We start from the raw sequence: 21,201 nt of genomic DNA on the forward strand, positions 1-21,201 counted from the left end.
CAACGTTAAGATTCTTTGAAATACACCAATTAAAAAAATTTGCAGGATTTCTCCAGGTATTAGAACTTTGAATGATGTCAAACCAAATGACAAATATTTACTTTTATGAGCCGTCACATATTTCTAGAAATCTCTTAAGTGAGAACGAGATTTTTTAAACCTTACAGGCTTCCGTACATCCTCCGCCCACAATGACTTCTGGGATTTTTTTAGGGTTTGATTCTTTTAAGTCTGCACTCAATGCATCCTTGATTACAAGAACACATCCAGGTACTATCATGCGTTCTCTGTACTTGCGTTCTTGACTATTGGAACGGGACTTTGACGGTTGAAGATGGCCTAGTACGAGAACCCTTGTGATTGTAATTTAAGCACATATGGGTTAGTGTAAGGAACATATAAAAAGGATTCAATTTGGTTTTGTACCTTGCAGAGGAAGCTGATGTTGAAGCCGAACGTTTGAGCATTTCTGGAGCCAGCGTTCATGTAATTCCCGACCAGCAGAACCATCTCCAAGAGCATGCTGAAACCTTCGCTCTTCTTTACCTCCTCGCAGGCGAATGTCACGTTCATGATATCCGGCCGGATGTTGTTCACCTGCTCCTCAAACGTCAGCTTGAACAGGATCCCGTTCAGTCGAGGACGCAGCATCTTGACTGAGCTCATCTGAAATGGAAAAAAAAACACAACTTAAACTTACACATTCTCAGTTATCACAACACATACACGTGTATTACTTCTGGAATATGAAATATTATTCTGGAATATGAGATTTCTATCTGTTTTAGGACTAAATAGTTATTTATCTATTGGTAAGCATTTTCAAAAGGACTGAATGGCCTAAAGTGGAAAAGGAACAGCACATTTAGAGTAAAGATTACTAAACCTCTTTTTTCCCCTTAAAATACAGCACACTTGATGAATCATTCACATTAAAACCATAAAGAAGGTTAAATATATCTGAGCCATGGCACAGTGGCAAAAATGACCATAAATAAAATTAAGTATTTACCAGCACAATTGTGTTAACGCTGTAAACATACATTTTGCAACAAATCTTGTACGAATAAATGTCAGATTCTGTCGTTCACCTATAATTACATTTAACCGTAATAACAGCAACAACATAACTGTTTCTGGTGCTGGAGTGAGATGACATTTCAGTTAAAAGACAGCAAGGAGGAGGAGAGGAAGGAACAAGGAGACAAAAACAACAACATGAATCCTACAGGAGCTGCTCATTGAGGAGGGTGACCTCAGACACTCTTGCTCCAGATTTCTGCATAATCCGATGCTCGCAGGCAGCCCACAGATGCAGTCAGGATGTACCATTACTGCTCACATTTATTCATCTTTATGAGCGAGTTGCCGATCAAAAAAAAAACAGAATCGGCCTCACGCCCCCGTGCACCGCCCCACCCCACCTCCTCCCTGCACATCCAGATTTGATTTCTCTGTATAAGAGGAAATCACAATAAAAGAGGGTGAGTTGGTGACAGCTATGGAGGGAGACGAGCTGAGAGTGACTTATTTCCCAAAGGAGCAGTGCAAGGTGGTGTTGATGAGGTGCTTCCACAGGCTGTCTGTATATTACCCGCCTTGAGCGCAGTCACAGGAGGAGACTGTCACAACGTGCTTCATTACGCTCTCCAAAGACACAGGTAGTGAAAGACAAAACACAGAGCGAGAGCTAGAAGGTTGTTCTGTAACCCTGCACTGAATTGATTCCTATGTGAATCTGCTGTCACCAGCAGGTTTGTCAGAAGCCCCATAATATCAGTGAAGGAATGCATATGCATCAACCTAGATAGATCTGTGCATGACAGGACTAAATCTGACTACAACTGTAAGGAAGAGTTGCTACGTAAAATAAAAATGATTTGGAGTGCTTAAAGGAATCGTTCACCCAAAAAAATGGAAACTCTGTCATCATTTTAGTTTTATTTTATCACATTTGTTCACAACTCACGGAAAACTAAATGGGCACCAGTTGTCATGGCAATGACAACGTTTATGCTAGCTGCTTTTGATTACTGATTTAAATAAAGAATTGTATTTATATAGCACCTTTCTTAAAGTCAATGCCACTTAAAGACAATCCATTGATTGGATTGAATATTCCAGTCAGTATATACTGGAATTGACAAGCAAAGAATTGACAAAAAAGTTAACTTTTTTTCTTTTTGCATCTTATGGAAGAAAGAAAGCCATAGGGGTTTTTAACCACATAGGGTGATTAAATGGCAGAATTTTTCACTTTTGAGTGAACTATTCCTTTAATCCAGGTGCGAGACTCATCAAGTGAAGGCCTGTGCACTGGGCAATACTAACCAATGTGAGACAGAAGCTTAAATATTTGAGACTAAGTCAAGACAAAGGCCAATGTTAATGGGAATTGGTCAATATAGGATTAGAGGAAGTCTAAAACCTTTCCAGTTTAAGAACTCGGGACCTAATCATGCTGTAGTAAAATAAAGCTCTGGCTCACTCTTTATTATTCATCAAAATCATAGCTTCTGTCAGTCACAACCAGGCTACCAGATTTGACTTGTCATAAAAAATGCCCTTTATATTCTTGGCCTTTTAATTATACATTACTCTGTCTCTTTATATATTTAATAGCGCTGATCCTGCATGGAGCAATTTCCCGATGCCCTACCATTCTGCTCAAAATCCTTCACACGGAAGTAGAGAGCTATTGGTGTGAACAACAACAGAAATGGAAAGGAAGGTGATTTTAGTATCAGAGAGAGAGAGAGGGAGTGGAGGAAAGAAACAGGCGGAAGTGGAACAGAGACGTGTGAAGGGTTACGCACTGGAGTGTGACGAAAGTAGAGGAGACATAGTGAACCAGAGCCAAAAGAGAGAGAACGAAATAAAGGGGAAGAAAAGACTAAGAAGATGAGACGGATAAAATCGATAGGCAGCTGGAATGCTTTTTGGTGTGAGTGTGAGATAACCCCCCCTTTTTACCAAATTATTGTGCTGGTGCCAGACCCAGTGTTTGCCTGTAGATTATAATTGTAGAGATCAAGTTTTGTACCACATTTTGTTTGGCTTCTGAAGGTTATTTCATCAATTGAAAGTGCACAGAATGAATCCAAGCTCCGGGTATGGCATCTGCACAGTGTCTCTGGAAAAGGCTGCACTCCAGGCTCAAACATTGACCAACAATGAAACATTTAGGAATCAAATTACTTTTTAACTCGTTACAAAATTGCTCAAAACAGATGGTTTCTCATGGTGTCATCCATATTCATAAATGTATTGGCCATTGGAAGCAAAAGATCAGAAAGGGTATGGAACAGTTGCAGTAGATATAGTTGTAATACCATAGATGTCTACTGTACATAAACATGCTCTACATATGCACTGCAGTGCATTTGGTGCATTTTTGAAACCAGCAGTCACTAAAAGTAGATGCTGATTGGCTGAGTCGATACACAGGAGTGTTTCTATTTTTTCAAATAGATTGAATATAAAATTAACTATTGCTCTTGAGTGTTTTTTTTTCTTTCAATTCTGTTATATAAATCAGGGTGTTTTTCTAAATAATTTTGTGTTCCAATTTCAAGTTCCTCTAATTATCTAGAACAGTATTTGTGCCACATAGATATATCACTTTGTAACAGTATTTCTGCCTTTTTGGGGAGAACAAAAGTCGAGTGAAACATTGACTTTATTATGGTTCAAACAAAACACCCACCTTATTGCTTCCACCAAAACAAAGATCTTGCTTACAATCGATTTCACCTTACAACTGGAATACTATTTATTGCATCACAGCTCTGCTATGAATGATTATCGTTAACAACTCTGTCATATGAGCAACCAGTTTCACAAACATAAACACACAGCACTGATTCTTAATTGATGTTTATCCTTACATGACAGAAAATCTATCAGTTCAACAAAAAATTAATGTGACTGATACTTAAAAAAAGAAGAAAAAAAAGAAAGAAAAGGTTTGTCTTATTTGTAAACACTTTAGTCTGGGAAATGATTAAAAAAAGGTATAATATTAATAATAATACATATTTTGAATAATCATATTTTACATTTTGTCTCATTCGTAAACATTTAGTCTGGAGTCTCATTTGTAAACATTTCAGTTATACACTGAAATAAAAGTCTCCTGGAGCTATTCTAGTGATTATAGGAACAATCTCAGTACTCACCACAATTCCAAACTGTTCTGATTCACAAAGCTCCTCATATTCGTTTTTCAGCTCTGCCAGATTGCTCAGCTCCTTCTGCTCAGGAAGGTTTTTGATCAGGTTCTGCAAAAAAAAAAAAGTACAAACACACCCATCAGTACCACAGGAGAAAACACCTGCTGCCAGCTAATTTAGTGAACTAATCGCAGGGATGTGAGATATGGTAGACGGTGGAGTATGGTTTAAATGAGGCCATAGCTTTATATGCTTGTGCCTTACGCTGGCGGTCTGAAACACACTTGCTATTCACATAGAGACTCCCTAATGTTCACATCTTTCCATATTCCTGCACACTGCCAATCTCATATTGGGCTTTAAAAATCTATAGAAGCTCAATTCAAGGGGAAATATTAATGCTGATCTTGACTTCATCTTGTTTTTTTCAGCTTCTTAACAAGTTGGGACTAGATAGAGCCAACACTCTCCAAAGAAAATCTGCCATGCATTACTCTTGGAGCTCAGCCGAGGTCAAAGTTTTACAGTGCTGAGCAAATGATGTTCAAGGTGACTATGAGAAATAAGGGGATAAATACCACCCCCACGACTACATCATTTAAGATGTCACTGAAATGTCCCTGATATTTATGTCTTTCTTTTCTTTTCAGACAATTCAGGACAGAGGGCATCTTTGAGCCAATTATGCCACAAAAAATTTGCCACTTTACCGATGTCAGGAACTCCATTGTCTTCCCTTACACCCCAAAAAATTTTCATATTGCTCATACAACTTTGCAATTACCTCTAAGAGTAAAAGCACGCTGTAGGTGATGTGGGCGAGTGAGAGAATCTTCATTTTCTCTAAATGCTAATTGTGCTCATAAATGTCAGCTGAGTAAATGAAAAGAACCATGGCAACTTTTTACCAAAGAAGAGGTGCACTTTCCATTGGTAGACTTCCTCTCTCATTACGTCTTCTAATTTGGTTGGTATAACACATAGCCAATCCTGCTGGGTTGCCAGTATATTACAAGCTCCAGCTGATCTGAGGGCTGGCATGTGTGTCATATCTTCAATATACTATAAGTACACAACTGAAATATTAACAATAACTGCCTTTCTTGTCCTCCCTGTTGGAAGCATGGCCTAATCCTAGTTAAATGCTTTTATGTGGTCTCTCTCTGAAATTACTTCAAATGTCGTGCTGACAATAAGAAGCCTGATGCAACACAAAGCCAATGCACTGACACCTGGATATTGAACAAAATAAAGTGTATCTAGTGCTGAGAGATTTTGATGAACTTTACTCAAATTAATAATAGATACGAATCCATCACGCACAAAGGAATGTTTAGAAAGCAGTAAGAGACAGCAAAACGTGATATTACTATAAACTAGGCCTTTTAAATCCAGTGAGTTTGGTACTATGCTCAATAGTAAACACAGACAGCATTGTAGATTTTTTTTTTCCTTTTCTCCGCAAGACACGTGCTTGCTATTGATGATATAATCATTAGCTTTGTTCTTTCTAGAATAGATGAATATATGCATAAGCACAACACTTTTTTAAGGATGCCTAACACATCCACTTTCCCTAGTTCAAAGCAAACCTAGACTAAAATTAAAATGTGTCAGAAGCCTATAATTTTCTGGACAACGAGATAAAACTGACGGTTGACTCCATCATCTCAGATGTTAAATTAAATAAATGTGCTGAAAGGCTTTGAGATGTTTCAGAAAAAGCCTGCAATCGAGCAGCAAAGATCAGCCACGTTAGGGGGAGGGATTGCGGTAAAGCGGCCTTCCTCGTCTGAAAGAGACGAAGGGAACATTAGCCCGGCGGTTCGACTGAGGAACAAAGCTCCCCTAAACAATGTATCATTGATTTTGAATGAAGCACAACAACACAGCAGCACACCATTCAGCCACAGCAATCATCATTGCTAATGTGCCGCCAAATCTCATTATTGGAGTTGTATTTCTCCATCGCCACTCGGAGAGACGAGACAAGCGATTAGGGTTCGCCGTTGCCTCCTTTCCAAAGGCATCTATAGGACAACCCGCCAAATGGAGCAGAGACAGAGGGAAGATGTAACAAATGGGGCTAAAGTGACAGGAGAGAAAACGCTGTTAATTGCTAATACGCTCGTCTATGGTTAACATAATTATCGGAGTCCTGCATATTGAGCAAATGACATGCAAGCAGAGCCATGTGGGAGGGTTGGTAAGAGGCGGTTGAACCCTGAATGAATCAGTCTGCTCTCTCCAGGCCTACAGACTCAATCTGCATCTGGGAGGGGGGTTAGCAGAGCATCGGCATTCAAGACATGCAATGCTAATAATCCAGCCATTTTGACTCTCGCTGCAGGACCAGATACATGCATGCTGTCATGCTTTATTCTTCAAGACACTGCTCATCTCAATGTCATTTCAGACTTCATGACCTTATTTACTTCCTTAATTCTTGTTCCTGATCTTAGTTTAAGAGATTCGTCTGTGCAGGTTATTCCTAAGGTTTAAAACAAAATTTGTTTTTGAAATATCTAATCTAAATGCAATCTTTTTTTCCTCTGAAAAAAAAAAATGTCTTTTCCAAATTATATTTTCACATAGGATAATGTTAACCAATAGCTAAATAGCTTTTTAGCTATTTATTTTCAAATTAATTAATTAAATAAATTATTTAAATGCTTTTATTATTACAATAATTGAGTATGTATTCATTCTGTTATGTAGGATAGGATGGATGGATATAATTTGCACTGACTGAGCACTGCTATAGTGCCTGGGAAGACTGCAATTTCAATGTTGAGTGAAACACCGGAATTAAGGTGCAATTACTTGTGCTTTGGTACGTTTCCATGTAACTGGTAAACTGGAGAGTCTGTAAGTGTAATGACTGCCAAGTTCTTAAATGATACAGGAATTAATCCAGTGTTGGAAGAGGATACAGAGAAGGAAAGCAGGACAGAGAAGGCTCAGAATAAGAAAACATTTTGACTGAATGAAAATATCTGAGGTTTCCAGCAGTATACTTTGATCTCTGATGATGACATTTTACGATCACACACTCAATCAATGCCAAGTTAATAATTTTAAGTCTTCAGTCAGAACAGAGACTCTGGATATGTTCAGATTAGCATATTTCCAACACTAGTCTTACTAGTTTTGCCGTATAGAGTATAGTATGAATACTATGTATGAATGCTTAAATTACCCTGAGGACATTTGCCGTAATCAACAATAAACTGCACAGAACACTTTATCTCACAATGCTACCTTCCATTTCCAATGTGATAAAAATTTTTTAAATGTTCCTGTCAAAAGTTAAGACATGTTTAATACAAAATTGGATTAAAAAAGTAGGAATGCACCAATATCTAAACTCAACAAAAAGCCAATAATTATTGTGATGTCCTGGCCAATAAATATAATATTAATATAAATTCTGACAATACTATTGGAGGTATGAAAGATACATTTTCATTTCAAAATCTGCTAAATAATATAGTGTTGTTGCCATTTTATTTAGTACAAATGAACTGAACATTAGATGATGGCAAATGTAGTTTAAATATTAAAATAGGGGAAATGAGCATACACAATTTAATAGTCAATATTAAACAACACATTTAAATGAAAAAGTCAGCCAATATCAGTAATAATAAATAGTATGCTGATATTATATATTATACATATATGCAAGATTTTTTTTTATTTTCTTGATGAAAAAATGCCACACCACAAGGTCATGTGACAAAAATGTGTTTAAAACAGGATAGTGCCTACTGTTCCACTTACTGAAAATAAACAAACTAACAATAAATTAAACAATAAACAAACAGATTAATTTGAATGTACAGTGTTCAGTAAGTAGCAATCTAGTATTCCATTCCAAACACAGCTTTTAAGTCTAAGGTGTGTTTTTACACTTATCTGAATATCCATCATCGGCGGGTTTGTTAACCCAATAAGCGAGGCAGCATGCACAGAACAGGCTAAGGGAAAAAGAACAGCCATTACAACAGGCGCACCATGCTTGGGTAGATGGAAATAAATAACTCCCACGGACGTCTCTCCCCGGCTCAGCAAAGCATATGCCCAACGGTAAAGTCAGAAACGAGGGAAGATCAACAAATCTCAAATTACCCTCCCAGGGACAGCACAATCAATAAAAATGTTCTCCCAGCAATAAACTCTTTATTAAACAGAAAGAATTCACAAAAGGAGGGGTGGATGGGGGGCTGTAACCTTGCCTGCATGTGATGCCAAACACAGAACTCCTCATCTGAACCAGTCAGGTCTGTTGTGGATAGGGCTGACAGATGTGATAATCCGATCGCCCTCCTTTTATTCTTCTAATTGATATGTTCTTTATTTTTTGGGACGCATTGCCGCATGCAGCTCAGGCTCTCTCTTGGCCAAGCACACATGAAACATTATACAGTCGCCTTCCTGCCGTGCCGTCTCAGCAGGTCTCGGCACAGCTTTCGGTAAATCGTTTCAGGGACCTCTGCTTAAATCAATACTGGAGAACTCTGTAACATACCCAGACAGACTTTAAAAAAATATTACTTCTTGAGAGCTACTATATTTGTGTATCATACTATTTTACTTGTGCACATAATGACTTTATTTTGAAGAGAATACTTTGATCTCTGTAAATAAAGCTTATGTATCATGCAAAAAAATGTCACAATGTGATGCCTCTAAGAGCAATAAATGGCTCAGATTAGAGTAAATCTGTTCTTCCGTGTAATGTAGAGCGCATGATTCAGCCCGACATCAGAGTTGAACGACCTGTTTGATGAGTTAGTCACCTTATCTCTCAGAAACCTAATACACATGCAGTCCTTATCAAACTTACAGGAAGGGGGTTGGAGAATAAATAAGCATGGTAATTATCATGACACCGTCAATGCAAACAGCTTCTATCCAATTAGGGTGCAATACAGCATTGGTCTACGGAATTAGGTCACAATTTTATCACAGCTGTGTCTCATGATTTAATAACACCGCACTCCACTTGCCAGTGTAATCACACACTTCCCAGGAACTTGCACCAAAACATGGCTGACTATTTTAGGAACATATACAGTGGCTTCCGAAAGTTTTCAAACTACTTTAAATTACTTTTTTTTCCACATACACTCTATACACCATAATAAAAAAAATAATAATAAAAAAGATTTGTAACTAAAATAATTACATTTCATAAGTATTCATACCTTTTTCTGGGACACTTGAAATGTATCTTGTAGATGTTACTATATTTCGAGTTGAGATAACCTGTGGCAAAATCAACTGAATGGGTATGATCTGGAAAAGGCACACACCTCTCAATAAAAGATATAACAGCTGAGAATGTATATCAGTGCAAAAACCAAGCCATAAGGTCAAAAGAACTGCCTGTAGAGCTCAGAGACAGGATTGTGTCGAGACACAGATCTGGGGAAGACAGGTGTGAGTGTCCTGCTATATTTAAAGGTTCACAAAAGTATGCAGCCTCCATACTCCAAACTCCTGAAAGTAGTTTGAAACAACCAGGACTCTTCCTTGAGCTGGTTTCCTGGCTAAACTGAGAAATCGATGGAGAATGGGCTTAATTAAAGTGGTGACCAAGAAGCTGATGGTCACTCTTGTTGAGCTCCATGATCATATATAAAAAAGTGATGTGACGGCCAAGTATGGTAGCCGATACTCAGAATTTATCCTCTGCATTTTGCCCATGCAAGTTATTGGACAGCCATTTTTGCCACCCATTGATGGATTGGGGGTTAGGTGCCTTGCGTAAGGGCACTTTAGTCATGGGTATTGAGGGTGGAAGATTTTTCCTGCTGGTATTAAGAAACGAACCGTCAACCTTTGGATTACAAGTCATACTCTATATCCAATAAGCCATGACTGCCCCCAAACCTCCCTATATTGGAGGACAAACATCACTGCAACACTCCACCAACCTGGGCATTTTAATACTTATGCAAAGTAATTATTTAATTTTTGTTTTATTATTCTTAATAAATATGCAGTTATCACAAATTGTTTGTTTTTTGCTTTGTCGTTATGGTGTATGGAGTGTAGATTAATATGGGGGGAAAGTAATTTAAAGTAGTTTAACAAGGCAGCAACATCAAAATGTAAAAAAAAAAAAAAATGAAGGTTGATTTTGAATACTTTCGCAAGCCACTGTATATTGGAGACAGTAAAGGCCACAGCTTTGATAAAACATGCATTTAAATGAATAACAATGGCTGCTTTAAGTGGGATGTGACACCTAAATAGTGGCGGTCTTACAAACAGACAGAGAATACACAGATACACTCTGTGTCACTCAGGAGGCTAATTTTCCTCAAAGGGTACAACAAGCGACACATTAGAGGGTTGTGCAGTTGGCATTAAGCTAATCTACAGAGTCACACTCTGACAGATTTGAAAGGGATCTCTACTCCGCTAAATCAACACCTCAGACTGTCACAGTCACTCGCCACAGTTGGCGACTGACAGGCGACAAACCTGAGATGACAGATTCCAAAATCGCATTAAACTAAATGAGAATTTAAAAAAAAATGGATTATTTGGATCGGTGAGTGATAGAGGTGGCAAAGCTGACATACCTACCATGACATTAATTTTGTCTTTCTAACAAATTTTTTTTCAGGATATGGGGAACATGAACACCTGAGCAGTCTGTTACATTTGTGTCTGTGTGTGTGTGTGTGTGTGTGTGTGTGTGTGTGTGTGTGTGTGTGTGTGTGTGTGTGTGCGTGTGTACTTATAAAACTATCTTTGCACCGGTTTGAGTTTTAGACCATCGGAGTCAGGACAAAGAGAGTAAAGTGAGGACATTTTGGCCGGTCCTCACTTTCTGAGACCCCTTTAAAGGCCTGTTTAAGGGTCAAGACTTGGTTTTAGGGATAAGGTTATACTTAGTTGAGATGGGTAGGATTGCATTGTGTCAATGAATGTCCTCACAAAGATACAGTTGTTTTTCAAGAAATGTATACTTTATTCAGCAAGGATGCATTAAAAATGTTAAACAAGATTTCAATTAAAAATAAATGTTCTTTTGAACTTTCTTTTCATCAGAAAACCCTAAAAAATTGGATCACTGTTTCCACAAAAATATTAAGCAGCATAACTGTTTTCAACATAATAAGAAATTATAATAAGAAGAAAATTAGAATGATTTCCGAATGATCATGTGACGCTGAAGATTGGAGTAATGGCTGCTAAAAATTCAGCTTTATTATTATAGGAATAAATTACATTGTATATTTAATAAAAAAAAAAAAAAAAAAGAATTGTTTTAAAATGTTGTTGTGCTATTGAATAAGCATCTCGTACAAAGGAGCCTACAAGCTCTGTGCCAAAACCAAGCTTCAATTAAACTCAAGGGTATGAGCAGTCTTTTCTGCTTAGGTAATAAGCAGATTGATTAGTTTTCTCAATATGAAAATGACAGGTAACAATCATTGACTGTAAAAAAAATATGGACGTAGTGTCTGGACGTAGTCACCATCTTGGCAGCGCGTCACTCCCGGATAACAGAAAATGAGCAAAGAGGCGGGGCGTGGGCAGAGCTGAGGTGCCTGGATGCTGAGACCAAGGGGGTAATCCATCAGCCGGAAACTGAAGCTTCCCAGGAGCCGCCATTGTAGCAGAACTTCACCTGCTGTTAGCATTACATTGACTCCCATTCATTTTGGCGTCACTTTGACAGCGAATAACTTTACATCTGAGGTGTCCAAAGAATTCATTTTACCATTATTTATTTCTAAAGAAACACGACAATGTATAAAAGGCTCCTTTACTTTGTATCTTCGTTATGGCCCCGTAGAAGCCGTATTTGTAAAAATAGGCTAACGATTGCGTCATAACCAAGCGACTTTCTGTCGCACAATAGAGACATTACCATATAGACAGGAGAAGTTCGCAGGCAATCTTTTAGTGTCTATGAGGCAATCGGGGAGACATAGAGGCATAAAGTCAAGGGAGAAGCCCATAGATAGAGAGTCCATAAAAGCAACGGGACAAAATATTTCAACGTAGTTTTTGAGGAATTAGGTGATTCAGATTTGGCTTGGCACAGCTACTAGAAGATTTACAACTGTCAGGCTGTCGTCACGCTCAGTTTGAGCCGGCACAGTCGCTCAGCCATCAGGCAGGAAGTGCAATAATCGGGCTTCAGTCTTCTCCGTTGAAATCAATGGGGTCGCTGTGTCCATTTCTTTTACTGTCAATGGCTGACCCACGCATCCGAAACACAATTGTAAATGTACAATCTTTTATGGTGTCTTATGATTCAGCCTCAATTATCGCCCCTCAAGAACAACTACACCGCTTTACAACTATAGGACAGGAAGAGCTAAATGAACTTAACATTGCATCTAAACCAACAACATGTTTATTAGAACCAATACCCACTAAACTACAGAAAGAAGTGTTACCTGTAGTGGAAGAGCCTCTTCTCAATATTATTAACTCGTCTTTATCTTTAGGTCATGTTCCAAGAATATTCAAGCTGGCAGTAATAAAACCTCTCATTAAGAAACAGCAATTAGATCCAAATAACCTCGCAAATTACAGACCCATTTCAAATCTTCCATTTATGTCTAAAATTCTAGAAAAAGTTGTGCTCCTTCTTGTAAGAAAATTATATCTATGAGCAATTTCAGTCAGGATTCAGACTGCATCATAGCACAGAAACTGCGCTAGTTAAAATTACAAATGATTTACTTTCAGCTTCTGACCAAGGCTGTATCTCAATACTAGTTTTACTCGATCTTAGCGCTGCGTTAGACACTATAGATCATGAAATACTCTTGGATTGACTACAAAACTACACTGGTGTTCACGGACAGGCATTAAGCTGGTTTAGATCGTACTTATCAGACTGTTATCATTTTGTCTGTTTAAATGGGGAAAAATCGAAGATAACGTCAGTAGACTATAGAGTGCTGCAAGGATCGGTGTTAGGCCCTCTGCTATTCTCAATATACATCCTGCCACTTGGTAATATTGTAAGAAAACATGGAATTCATTTCCACTGTTATGTTGATGACACTCAATTATATATTTCATCACGACAAGATGAAAACACTAACTCATCTAAATTGACAGAGTGTCTCAAAGATATAAAATGCTGGATGACGTGTAATTTCATGCTATTAAATTCAGATAAAACGGAGGTATTACTTATTGGTCCAAAAAACTACCCACAAAACCTTGTACAATACAACTTTAATTTAGAAGGATGTCCTGTTACTTTATCCACTACAGTAAAAGACCTGGGTGTTATACTAGACCACAACTTGTCTTTCGAAAATCATATTTCATATGTTACAAGAACAGCCTTTTTCCACCTTAGAAACATTGCTAAGCTACGTAACATGCTATCGGTTTCTGATGCAGAAAAGTTAGTTCATGCATTCATGACCTCGAGACTAGATTACTGTAATGCTTTATTAGCTGGCTGTCCTGCATCCTCAATAAACAAGCTACAGTTAGTGCAAAATGCAGCTGCTAGAGTTCTTACTAGGTCAAGAAAATATGATCATATAACACCAATTTTATCATCTCTACACTGGTTACCTATTAAGTTCCGTATCAATTACAAAGTATTACTACTGACCTATAAAGACCTAAATGGTTTAGCTCCGGTGTATTTAATGGACCTTCTATCACCCTACAATCCATCATGTTCTTTAAGATCACTAAATTCGAGGCTTCTGGTCATTCCTAGGATATCCAAGTCCACTAAAGGAGGGAGGGCGTTCTCGCATTTAGCTCCTAAACTCTGGAATAGCCTTCCTGATATTGTTCGAGGCTCAGACTCGCTGTCCCAGTTTAAATCTAGATTAAAGACACATCTCTTTAGCCAAGCATTCACATAATGCTAACCTTTTATACCACCGTTGAATCATATCGAATGCATTAATATTATGAACAGCAGCTATGCTAATTATCTCCCATCTGCTCTTCTGCTGTTATCTCGGGACGCTAGTCCCGAGGTAAATGGCGTTCGTCAGCTTCAGTTTGTATCCAGCCTCTCACGGAGACTTCAGATGACCCAACACCTGCGATGAGATGACTAAACGCCTGTGAAGAGACGACTCAACGCCGGCAATATGTTATGCCCTAAATTACTACATGATTAACTAACCATATTTTTTCTATGTACATTTCTGAAATGCACTTTCTGTAAAGCTGCTTTGATACAATATGTATTGTGAAAAGCGCCATACAAATAAATTTGAATTGAACTGAATTGAACAGTACTACTTATTTAACACTAAAAAGTTAAATAAGCATATATAGTCTACCTGTTCCGTGAGAGCAACGGTACCGCTTAACGAGTGTAATCTCTACATCTCTAGACGTTTTTAATTCTGAACTCCAAAAAGCAACGAAATTGTCAGAGGAAAACAACTGGAAAACAGCACTGTTTGTTCACTCAATATTTGACAACAACGGAATCCAACGGAGTGGATGAAGGTATAATGCATGTACTAAATTGTATGAAATAATCCCGAAAAAGCACAAACACGGCAGAGTTGGCAAGTTCAGCATCTGAGGTGATGTGACGTTAACAGACAGCAGACAAACGGCTAGTAGTGACAGCAGTGGCAATCCACCTGTCACTCAAATGGCCACGCCCTTAATTATGCAGAACTTTAAGGCTTAATATAATTTGTTGTGAGTTGTTTAATTAAAAATTAGCTATAGAGACCAAAATCACTTTTTGTACCAGGCTGTAAAATTATTTTTTTCTGCTGTAAAGTTGGGCATTTTAACATGGGGGAGATACAGATTTGACTCACTTTTGCATCCAGCCTCAAGCGGCCAGTCGATGAATTGCAGTTTAATTCATTTCCGTGTTGGTTTCAAGAGAGATACAGGGAGGTTGCCGCTTGGTAACAATACACAGGCTGCTCATCACCTGTTGTAAGTCTCGAGAACAAAAGCTGGCACCATCGCCATGCCCTGCAACCAACCATTGAGCCAAGTAATGAGGGCTCATGAATATGTATGAAGGCAATGTCGAAATAGCAGACAATCCGGGTGATTGACAAACAAGATAAACAATAATAACAAGCAAGGGCAAACACGAAACCCCTAACAGGCACAGCCATCCACAAGCATGCTGAGAAGGCCATAGCTGAGCTGAGGCGAGGCGCAGCGGGAGGGAGCGCTGACAGGGCATACGTCAGGATGGACAACTCGCTTCTCAGAAAATGTTACAAAGATTTCAGTCAAGGACGCTACCTTACATCACCCTAACAAGCTATTAATGTGATGCCAGATTCCTAAAAACTCAAGAATGCAGTACTGTCATCTCTAATACTGTGGTACTGTATCACACAGGACAGAGAGTGTGGTTATTTGTCATCGTTACACATTATGCATTGGGCTACATACTTTATTAGCTACCGTTATGGTGCTTTGAGTGTAGCAAAAAGAGATTTCAAGGACAGACAATTGAATAATCAGACTCAGTTTTTTTTATGGATTTTGTCATTTCTGTGCCTCTAAAGTCATCAAACGAATTTGCCAAACAATGCCACCAGTAGGAAAGCAGCTTTTAAAAATGTAATGCTAAGTAATGACTTTTTGCACTGTACATGCCAAAACCCAAAAATAAAAAAATCATTTTCTCACCCTCATGTCATTCTAAAAATGACTTGACTTTTATGACATTTTAACCCCCTGACTTTCATTGAATGGGCACAAAAACATTGAGACATTTTTCAAAATCGTTGTTGAGTGTTCCACAGAAGAGAGCAAGTGATTATGTTCTAAAGCAACATGAGGGTGAGTAAAGAATTGAACAATCCCTTAACATGTAAGAAAAGTCATCTGTAAATATTCTTAAATCTTCAATGATATGAGATTAGCATCACAAATCATACAATAGCACTAATATTTTTGTACGATTAACTATTTATTAATATTACTACTGAATGCAAGCAAGCCTTAAAAAAGGGCCTTAAGTTATGCAGTCCAGCGTAGATGTATGAATGGAATGTCTGCAGTTTGAAAAGTATTCTGACCAAAGGGACTCATAAAGAATAATTCACAAGGAAGGAGTGAAACAGGATTGAGCGTTGCACATTTCCAACTGATCAACTCAGGGATCAAAAATACATGAGGTGCTAAAATGAGAAAAATGGGAAGTATGGAGTTCCTTTGAATACTGAATTGCACAAAGGTACATGTTACATTAGTACATTCCTTTGCAGTAGTCTAGCAGTCAATGGGGATGAATACTAAGGAATGACTGGCATAATTCATAACAACGAGAAGGTACTGCAGGGGCATACTAATGTGGCAAGCAAATGTTCAAAATTGAACATTTTTTTCCATTCATAATACATCTACTCTCTCAGGAAATAGCCTATGATATATAATTACAGAAACACAGGGGTGACACCGATCTGCGGTCAAGTCGATGGAATGACACATCGTAAGCGATGATGTCAATGGGCTCTGGGGAGAACCTGATTGTTAAATAGACAGTCTGTGTGGCGTGGTCCTATAGTTCTCGCAAAAGTTGTTTGACCTGTCTCCCCCCACCTCACACAATGATAAACATAATGCAGTCATACTATACACTATCTTCTATGATTGAAAGCACTGCTTGTGAAAGAAGAGGAGGACTTTCCAATGTGACTGGCAGACATAGTCCTGGTGAAGATCAGCACATGAAACAGTGCAGAGTGACAAGTAATAGGCAGTGTTGAGAGTGAAATGAGAATATATATTTGGGTGTTTTCAGTCTGTGTTGATGGAGACAGTCAGAGAGACAGGTAGACAAGGCCATCTCGCTGACTTACATCAACCAATATAGCATGCTCAAATCACGTGTTAAAACTGATAAAAATGAAAATCTTTCTACAAATTAGTCAGAATTTATTGAATTTCACAGAAGGAAAAAAATAAATGTATATTCTTCTGTAAATTCAATAAATTCTGACTGATTTGTAGAAAGATTTTCATTTTGATCATTAAGTCCTCTGTGAGTTAAAATACAATGATATAGCATTTATTGTCTTATTTACAAACATTTTAGTCAGAGTTTGGGGACTGAATTAATAAATTAATGAATGGCTGAATGGTAAATCTGACAATAAATAAATATGTAGTCTCTGATAATATTAAAAAAAGATTATTAGAGGACAATTTAGTTTGCAGTAGATAATATGTGAATATATATATATATAATATGTGAATATATATATATATATATATATATATATATATGAATCCCACTACCCCCCGTCCTTGTTGGAGGACGCTGAACAGACAGAATAAGTAAGGGATAATGTATAGCGAGGCGGTTGATTATGAGCCTGACGCGAAGCGGAGGGGTCTTGAATCAGCCTGAAGGGTTTGTATTCGCTATAACAACCACCTCGCTATACATTATTATATGTGGGATTGATATATATATATATATATATTAGGGGTGGAGCCGAACCCGAATACGGTATTCGGAAAGGCACAAATAACGTGTTTTTTACGAATACTTATTTCGAACAAATACTTTAGAAAATATTTGTATTCGGGAACAAGAAAAACTTTATATCAAAAAGCTGCCTTTCCTCACGAGACCGCAGTGCGCGAGTGAGTGAGTGACGTTCAGGAAGAGGTGACTGACACAGGCTGCTCCACACAGCAACAGAGAGGGCTCGGCTGAGCGAAAAAACACTTAACTGCATTACTATTTTTGTTGAATAGATTTTTGTACCTTAACTGGGTTCCGGAGGCAGTTTATAACTTTCGGGAAGTGGAGTTTGATCGGGAGATTATTTCATTACGCTGTATTATTGACGTCTGCAGCCGGGTGCTCTCATGTTCGCTATGTTTACGTAGCTCTGTTAGCTCCGTAATTATTTGTTTTTATTACATGGCTTGGTTGAATTCTAATGTAGAATGCGGTCTGTTATTTCCATGGTTATTTCTTAATAACAGACCGCTGCTAAGTATAACACACCGTTGCCATGAAAAACAGAGCGTTGCCATGGATTCTAAACGTAGAGACGGAACGGACTATTTTTTTTAGCGGAAGCAATACAATCGTTTTTAAATCAATAAACTCCTTTTTAAATCAATATTTTGAGTCAAATTATTGATTTATTTGGTAGGTAGCCATGTAGTAAGCGGGATAATGTATAGCGAGGTGGTTGTTATAGCGAATACAAACCCTTCAGGCTGATTCAAGACCCCTCCGCTTCGCGTCAGGCTCATAATCAACCGCCTCGCTATACATTATCCCTTACTTATTCTGTCTGTTCAGCGTCCTCCAACAAGGACGGGGGGTAGTGGGATTCATAATGTTCACAATGTTATTTTATTAGTTGTTGGTTTAACCATGGATGAGGTAATGGCTGTTATGTTATTTTCTTTTCAATGACGTTCCTTGGTACATGTTCATTGCTGGATTTATATAATTAAAGAATACTTACACTATAACGTAAATTAGAAGTGTAACGCAAAAAACCTAGAATACAAATACAAATACTTTTCCCCCCTCAACAAATACAAATACAGATACAAATACCGGCTGCTTTGCACACCCCTAATATATATATATATATTAGGGCTGTCAGTTAAACGCGTTATTAACGGCGTTAACGCAAAACCATTTTAACGCGATTAATTTTTTTATCGCGAGATTAACGGTCTTTTTGGTCTAGCAATCTTTGTAGTTTTTTTTCACATGCTTTTGCAACTGGACGCGGCATGCGCGGCGCTGCGCTATGAAACCCATTCATTTCAAGGGCTTGCACCGTGCGAGGACGTTTTGTTGCTTCGTCGACCAAAGCGCAAGTGGATCTAGCTAGACCGGAAACAAAACAACAGGCACGCGCACGCACACACACTTGTTTGGGCTTGCGAGCCGGCCAAATAGGTTAAAGTTACGTTTTGAGTGGATGACGAGCGCGAGACGCCGAAATGGATGCCAATAAGATTCTGAATGGAAAGTTTACTTTTAAAAAGTTGCCAAATGGTTCCATTGACTAGACCAAAGTGATCTGTGTTTTGTCGTTATGAACTGAGCTATCATCATCGCAGCACGTCCAGTCTGAAATACCACTTGATGATGGCCAAGCACACACACACACACCTAATGCGAATTCTCCGCCCCCTCGTCAATATCAGTACCTCGTCAGTATTTCTTTCACCCTTTTATTGATGGACAGTGTTACATTGTGTTACAAAGAAATTATTTGCTCCAAGTGAGAATGTTAGTGTGAAATTGAACACAGTATTGCCTATGTTGTTTTCAATAAAAAAAAAAATGTGCACAAAGAAAGCAATCCACTTTTTTCATGTTGATAAGAGCATTAAAATGAGAAAAAATAATGAACAAAGAGAAATCAAGAGAAATTTAGAATAGATAAAAATGTGCGATTAATCGCGAGTTAACTATGACATTAATGCGATTAATCGCGATTAAATATTTTAATCGTTTGACAGCACTAATATATATATATATAAATTAACTGTTTATCTTCATTCAAGTTATGTATATATTTCTAATACACACCAAGGTGTACAAAATCAAAACTGCATGTATATGACTCCGCTTCCAACATGCAGCATGCATTAATCGAGCTAGGTTTCCACATATCTGTGAATCTAATGAGAAGAAACCTGGATAGCAATAACACCACTTTATCAGGCCATGACTTAAATGTTATAGTCAATAAATTGGCCAATAATAGATATGATGATATTTTTAGTATAGTTTGAAGTTTAAAACAAAAGAAGAATGATCATTTGAAACCACAACAGAAGTATCAAAGCCCACAGTACTATTTCCTATGAATAACTGGCTATCATTGAACACATTAACTGAGCTGAACTGAGCTTAGCCCTGCTGTAATGAAAGCATGTGAGGTTATAAGAGAGACGTGCAGTGGGTCATTTTCAAATGAAAGCTATTAGTGTTCATTACACAGCTCCCTGATGATAGCGCTATATAAAGAGTACAAAGGTTGAGTCCATCTTGAATATGATGTAGATAGAAAAGCTTATTAGAATTCCAAGATAAAGTTTTGCTCCAGGCCAGCACAGTGCCTAACTACAACACTCGTATGGAGAGTGAGTGCGTAAGAATAAGAAACATTCATCCATGAGAATGTAGCGATTTGGCAGTGAGATTGTTTCTAAAACTCTTCTGTCGAGAAAACTGCTGACAAAATCATTGTTTATCTCTCACCATTCTCTTCCTTTATCAGGGCTAACCTGTTACTTTGTCATCATATTGGATTACATTGAAGTGTGGTCTGTTTTCATTCTCAGCACACTATAATGCCACTGGTGCATTATTTCAGAGAGGGCCAGAGCCTTTGAGAGCTTATTAATGATATCTGCATTGTTCTGGCTTTTGGCTTTACTGTGCTTTTGGCATCAGCGGTACAAGGACATTGGACCAAAAAAACATTATCCCAGCATTAAAGTCTTCCCAGAGGGCTGTGGGAGGGTTCTTTGAGAGATTAAGGCACCACTGGAGAACACAAACTTAAGATACTGCCTCACTTGCAGCAATACGAGAAATCTTGGTGTGTATTTCTCTAATTATCATCTAAATTGATTACAGAGATTTAGCAAAATCATCAAAAAGTGTGTGTGTGTGTGGGGTGGGGGGTTGCGGAGGGTATGGGGGTCCCAAGATTTCACATTTAAAAAAAGGAAAACATTCAGGCTTATCATCACACATTTCATTTGGGGTCAGGAGGGTGTAGAGCTGCTGAACTCAGTTGTGCATGAGAGAAATGGATGTGTATTAATATAAAAGCATGATGCTGAGTGAAGTGGATTTGTCAGAGTGCAAGATTTAAGGCTGTGGCTTCATTGGTGGCTTGAAAAAAGCAGAGATGAGCCTGGCTTCTAGGGGCGAAAACAAGGGGTCCAAACACAATGCCGGCGTATGGACCTTGGTCTCTTATGCACATGCCCAGTCTTCAATCTCTTTCTCTTCTATGTCACACCTCTACAATGGGGCAGAGAGTCTCTGTCAGCATGCATGCCTTTTTCATGC

At 38.2% G+C, this 21,201-nt stretch overlaps 1 protein-coding gene across 24 annotated transcripts in view; it reads right to left on the reverse strand.

The window, feature by feature from the left end:
* diaph2 (diaphanous-related formin 2) overlaps positions 1 to 21,201 on the reverse strand; it is a 474,147-nt gene that overhangs the window by 166,934 nt on the left and 286,012 nt on the right. For all 24 annotated transcript variants that reach the window (XM_077247876.1, XM_077247896.1, XM_077247898.1 and 21 more), the window contains 2 exons: positions 4,179 to 4,280; positions 427 to 666 (listed from right to left, as the gene is read on the reverse strand). In XM_077247876.1, the coding sequence (XP_077103991.1) occupies positions 427 to 666; positions 4,179 to 4,280 (342 nt within the window). The remainder of the gene's footprint in view (positions 1 to 426; positions 667 to 4,178; positions 4,281 to 21,201) is intronic.

This window comes from Siphateles boraxobius, unplaced genomic scaffold, assembly GCF_051911475.1.
Source record: "Siphateles boraxobius isolate OS27281-9 unplaced genomic scaffold, OSU_SipBor_1 3, whole genome shotgun sequence".
In the NCBI taxonomy this organism is placed as follows: Eukaryota; Metazoa; Chordata; class Actinopteri; order Cypriniformes; family Leuciscidae; genus Siphateles; species Siphateles boraxobius.